This window comes from Phalangium opilio, unplaced genomic scaffold (genome assembly GCF_054372755.1).
Source record: "Phalangium opilio isolate 3A_F unplaced genomic scaffold, DU_Popi_V2 ptg000022l_1, whole genome shotgun sequence".
Lineage (NCBI taxonomy): Eukaryota > Metazoa > Arthropoda > Arachnida > Opiliones > Phalangiidae > Phalangium > Phalangium opilio.
This window is the reverse complement of record NW_028324154.1, coordinates 5483500-5489742: the sequence shown is the minus strand read 5'-3', so window position 1 is coordinate 5489742 and position 6243 is coordinate 5483500. Positions and strand designations below refer to the sequence as shown.

At 42.1% G+C, this 6243-nt stretch overlaps 1 protein-coding gene across 1 annotated transcript; it reads right to left on the bottom strand.

The window, feature by feature from the left end:
* Nucleotides 1-2396: 2396 nt before the first annotated feature.
* On the bottom strand, nt 2397-5950 carry LOC149696143 (uncharacterized). Its single transcript, XM_089867463.1, has 4 exons — nt 5536-5950; nt 3656-5352; nt 3297-3586; nt 2397-3208 (listed from the first exon to the last, which is right to left on the bottom strand). The coding sequence occupies exons 1-4, from the start codon at nt 5947-5949 to the stop codon at nt 2745-2747; spliced, it is 2865 nt and encodes a 954-aa protein (XP_089723589.1). The 5' UTR covers nt 5950; the 3' UTR covers nt 2397-2744.
* Nucleotides 5951-6243: the final 293 nt, after the last annotated feature.

The window sequence follows — 6243 nt, the reverse complement described above, 5'->3', positions numbered from 1 at the left end:
TCTCTGAGGGTTCTATTAGTGTAGAAAAGTTAAATAGTACGGAGAGTCAAATTATAAACGACCTCATATGCAGAGGAAATCGTTTGACCCCGCCTACTCCATCTCCTTCCCCTCCCGAGGTGAAGGATCCGAAACGACCCCCGTCAGACCCTATTTCCCCATCCCTTCCTGGGACGCAGAGGCCGAATCGGTCCACGTCCAACCCATCCCCTCCCCCTGTTACCCCAAATTCGGACTCATCAACCTCTTCTTTTTTTTCGCATGTTGTTACAACTTCAGGTTCCTCACCCCCTCCCCTTATCCCTCCGGTTGTCCCGACTTTGAGCCCTTCAATCTATATTCCTCTTGTTTCCCCAACCCGACACTTTACCGAGTACGATAGTAGACTATCCCTTAATTTCTCAGAGGGTTCTATTAGTGTAGAAAAGTTGAATAGTACGGAGAGCCAAATTATAAACGACCTCATATGCAGAGGAAATCGTTTGACCCCGCCTACTCCATCTCCCTCCCCTCCCGAGATGAATGATCCGAAACGGTCCACGTCAGAACCTATTTCCCCATCCCCTCCTGGGACGAAGAGGCCGAACTGGTCCACGTCCGACCCATCCCCTCCTGAGACGAAGAGGTCGAAACTTCACCACTCTACACCCAACCCTATTCTCCCCACCCCTCCCTCTGTTTTTGGCTCTCTTTCCGCCGTCACCCGTAGGGTGTCGTCGGACCTTTCGTCCTTTCATCTAGGTGAACTGTCTGACGATGGGAATCGTGCCCTGAACGAATTCATGGACCTTGAAGAGGAAGGGGACAGACCTGTCGTCATCACGTTGGATGGTTCTTCACTGGATGGACCTACACCACCGCCTCCGAGGGTTGCATGCAGTATTTGCGACAAATGGTTCGACGGTCCGGATGAATCGAGTCTCCACATGCGGGAACATTTCCCGGTCGTTGAAGATGACGAGATGGATACCCTGACCAGCCAGGAGGAACGTAATCTTCAACGTTTTATGGACCAGGAGGATGAAAACTTTCCGGACCTTTCCAGCCAGGAGAACCACGATATTCACCGTCTTATGGACCAGCAGGAAGTCGGTGGACAATAGTTAGATTAGCCCGAACCTATCGCCGATCCATCGGAAACCCCTCTCCCCACCACAAAAGTTTAATAGATAGTTAAAATTTCAAAGTTAGTTAGTATTTCCCATATATAATGTTTAAATCATTTAATGTATAGTTTTAAGTTATGTTTTTCTCGAATGAGTTTTTCTCCGTGACACTACGGTTTCTCATTCAAAATAAAATTCCGTTAAATATTAGTTAGCATTCCCCATGTATAATTTTTAAATCATTTAATGTATAGTTTTAAGTAATGTTTTTCTCGAATGAGTTTTACCCCGTGACACTACGGTTTCTCATTCAAAATAAAATTCCGTTAAATACTAATTTTCTTTCACTCTTACTTCATACAACTTAGACATTTTAAAATATTTTAGAAATATATTCAAAATCCTATAGGCATATTTCAAATTTCAGGTATTATTTTCACCTAATATTCAAATTCATCAATCTCTCTTTATTGATATTTAATTCGCCGTTTCAGGTGTTGGAGATGTGAAAACGCGGTCAGTGTACTAGAATTTCGTATGCAAATGGTTTCTCTAAGTGTATGCAACTCTAAAAATTCGCGTAAATAATACGTTGAATATAAATAATAAATATTCAAAATAAATACTTTTTCATTTATCAAAATGTAGGCATATTCGAAATTTTAGGTGTTATTTCTACTTAATATACAAATTTAATACTATTTCACTAAATATATGCATATCCCAAATTTTAGGAGTTCAACTTATTATTAAAATTTAATTCTTCCAATTATACGCAAGTTTCAAACTTTAGAACGTGAATAGAGAAACTCTGATGGAAAATAAACGACCTAAGTCAATAATTCGAAATCATGATAGGTGTTTGCAGGAAACTTCGACGCTGAGTGCTGACATGGGATGATAGTCGGAGTTACAATGTTTGTTTATGTTGGGAAACTTGTAAGTAAAACCCATATACCCTCCCTACCGGTCGAGGACAAGTATGGATGAACTCAACTTCACCAAAAAATAGTAACCCTGTCATTGGTAGAGGGCTGGAACCCCTCACATGAAAATCCTATAAATACCTACATCTATAAAGAGATTTTTTTTTTTTTTTTTTTTTTTTTTTAATAAAGTTTCTTTAATTGAATTGTATGCTTTCCTTTAAATCGCGCGCGAACTTATTCCTGAACGCGCGCGCGCGGGAAATTTAAACACGCGCACGCGGCTGGTCCTCCGCGCTACACCTTAACCTGGAAAAATAAATGTTTGCCTAAGTTGTATGAAATAAGAGGGAGGAAATTTGTATTTAAAAAATTTTATTTTGAATGAGAAACCGTAGTGTCACGGAGTAAAACTCATTCGGGAAAAAACAACTTAAAACTATACAATTATACTTTTGAATCCTAAAATATATACATTAAATTATTTAAACTTATAAACTATACATTAAACTATGAAATTTTAAAGGAAAAGGGTTGGGCGTGGACCGATTCGGCCACTTCGCACCAAAAGGGTATGGGAGGGGAAATTGGGCGTGGACCGATTCGGCCACTTCGCACCAAAGGGTTATGGGAGGGGGGCGTGGACCGGTTCGGCCACTTCGCCCCCAGGAGGGAATGGGAGGGGATAGGGTTACAGAAAGTAAATATGGAATTATTCCTTAATTTTAAAATGACCATGAGCGTATGTAGACACCCCATCGATGATGAATCTCTTATCATCGCAGGGGTTAAGAGCGAGTTTCTTCTGAGTGATGGAAAATAGTTCGTGTTTAACACTGACTATCCTCTTCATCTCCTCAGTGGTGAGTTTGCGTTGAAGCAGGCATTCCTTGTATTGGGCGTGACGTATCTTCTTTTTGACTACGCGACGACAGATTCCCTTCGCCGTCTTCTTTTCACCTTTTGCCGACAAGATGCTGTACATTTTCGGCCGCAGGCCGCAGAACTCCTGAATCTGGACGCTGTTGAGTTCGTCCTTGAACTTTCCAAGGGCCTTCTTGTTTTCCTCGCTGAAGAGAGGATGTTCCTTGGGGTAGGCGGAAAAGTCGAACATGTCCTTGATCTGGGCAAAGTCCCGGGGCAAATCGTCGGTGAAAATCTGATAGGTCAGGCTGTCTGCAATTATACGTAAAAACATTTAATTAGTTAAAATTGAAAGTAGAAAAAAGGATTTAAATCTAGTAAACGTTTTAAAAAATCATACCTGTGTCGGTAAAAAGAAGTTTGAGGTCGTCGCCGTATTTAGCCTTCATAGTGTTGTAATGGAAGTCGTACATGACCAACTTTGAGAGGTCCAAGATGGCGAAACCGGTGTAAATGGGTCGGTCCAACTTGAGGGATTTCTTCAGACGATGGATCCCAACCAGCTCGTTCCTAAAGATGGTGAACCTCTGGAATGTCGGCGAACTGGCCTTCTTGATTGCCATCTCCCGGGTCTGGACAAGATCAAAGTTGATCCTGTTGCGGAGGTTTTCCATCGTCTTCCCGAAAACACTGTTAATAGATAAAAGTTTTGATTAATTTACGTGTGAAATAATAACTTAGCGTAGCGTAGATGCGTACCTATTGTTGGCCAACTTGAAAAAATCCTTCTCAAAGTCGTTCACTGCCTGCTTCCGTTTCTCCGTGTTGAACTCGATAAATGGTTTTAACCATGCACCCTGCTCGAATGTGAGTATTCGATGGATTTTCCCCAATTTCATCCCCTTAGCGATGTAAAACTTGAGATTCCGGTAGTGGAGAACATATTTCTCCCTATTGTAGAGCGAGGGAACTAACTTTGGAAGGCTATCCTGTACGTTAATTTTCAGTTTGTTCAACTGTTCAATCGAATACGGTGAAAGCTCATCCGCGTTAATAACTCTACGTTCGGGTGCTAAGGGTAGACAGTTATGTTCTTCGTGCAAACTTTCCGGGTACTCAAGATCCACCTCCAGGATAAATCCCTGAGGATCATCGTCTGGGTGATTCAAGATAATTTCACGAGTGAAATCTTGACATGGTTGAATCCATCGAAATCCTCTCATCGGCAGGTGATGACACATTACGGTGCCGTAAAGGTTATTACAGTCTAGGTAGGTAATGTAAGAGCTACGTTCTGCTGGGTTGAATGTTTCGGGAAGATCCTTATTATTGGCTATGGCTAGTCTATGTGTAATTAAAGAAACGCCCCCTCTTATACCCTTCTCAATAAAGAGATGCATATCTGGATCCTGGAGTAGTTCCAATTTCACTTGGGTCATGTGAAGTGCGCTTTGCCAAGCGAAACCAGGACCTGTATATGCATGCGCGCAATCTAACTTGTAATATTCTAGACACATAGCCCTGAAACTTTCAAAAACATCCGCTAGGAGCAGAACGTCGGTCTTAACGTATAAATCATGGTACTCACCGAGGTTAGTGAGTTGGAATTTTTCCCAAACCTTTTGAGCTTGAGAATAATCTTCCTCACTAACCTCTTCGTCAGTTAAGGAATTGAAGAAGGCATCCTTGGGTGGCAACTCGGTCTCGTCGAATTTAGTCTCGCAGTCGAAGTAGTCATAGGGGTAAACCTGCTTCCTCAGCAGATGCGGAACTTCGTCAGCGCTGAAGGCAGAGTTTAAACACTTGAACTTATCGGCTCCTCCTCGAGCCAAATTCGATACGAGTGTCTCTAGCGATGCCGGCATGAACCTAATTGAGTCTAAGAATCGTAAATTACCCAGAGAAAACGAAATGTACGTTTCGGAATTCGTGGGGATACACGTAATCTTGTGATCTTTGACCAATCCAATTTTGTCCATAATAATATGGGAATCGTAACGAGATAAGTTATGCATGAAGACCGGAACGAAATTCCGGGTCCTCAGTTTCAGGTTGCACGAATTATGGGCAGCTCCCCTGTAGGTTCCGTTAGTGTGGTCGTGGTCACGAACTTTACAGTCAGTTACAGTGAAAGGCCTGTTACATAAGTAACAGGATTGGGCCGAGGCGAATTGCGCCTTTTCTAAGTTTGATAGAATCATGGGGGCGTTATCTTTAATCTTACGCTGAATAATTGCGTCTTCACGCAAAAGGTTTTCTAAAAACTTTTCCGTGGCATCTATCCCTCGATAAGTAACTGGTTTTGAGACTGTACCGTCGTGACTAACGATGACATAACTAAACCCACAGGAGATATGCTGCGAAGTTTTCGTGGTTGAAGAGAGGCCGGCATCGGGATCGCATCGGTGAACTTTACGGAGAATAGACTCGAAATCGGCATAGATAACGTATTTAACCTGTGAGAAATAGAAATAAAACTATATTAGATAAAATGTAAACAAAACATTTCCCCTCTCTCCCATGCATCTTATCGTCTGCTTTATTTATCTTGCTATGGGCGCCGTCTGGCGTTAGTCTCAGTAAACTATTTTGGCGCGCTATTCAAAATACCCTGATAAATAACAAAAGTTTTAGTTTACCTTCTGTTGCCATGCGACGTTTTTGAATTCCAGAATAGGTTCCTTTACCGGCATCTCGATCTTCTGGGGTCCGTGTATACTACACTCCTTGATGTGTTCCCTGTAGTTCTTCTCCGAGTTTACACCGGAGAATCGATGCAAGCAATAACGGCAGTAATAGTCCCTGTGTCCGTATGCGGTGAACGCCTTTGCTAGAAGTCGACTCATGCTTCGGATTAAGCAGAAATGCTTCTTCTCACCCTCGGTTAGTAGCAATAAATCTACTTGACGTGGTTCCTCAACTCTATTGGAACTCACGTAAAGGGGGAAGACCTCTTTCTCATATCCGAATACATTAATCGAAAGGTTATTCACCCGTTCGAAATTCTCTAATTTACCGGTATTTACTTCCACGGGGAACGTAATACCAGCCATGTCCAATTCGTTACTATACTCTAGGTACTTTGTTACACGTTGTGGGTTATTGTTTTTAGGGTGTAAATGTGCCAAAATTGACCATAGGAAACACTTATTGTCCGTATTTTGCACATTTAAAAGGGCCATCTTAGCTAGGAGATTTTTAGGGGTTTCAAAGTACGTACCCCCGTGAAGCGGGAGGTACGCTATGATATTAATTTGCAGGAAGAGAATTTTATCTAGAACCCACCCACTACCTAGCGCTTCGTACTCCTCCATTAAACGTTTCAGCGTCCTAATACTAAAATCTAT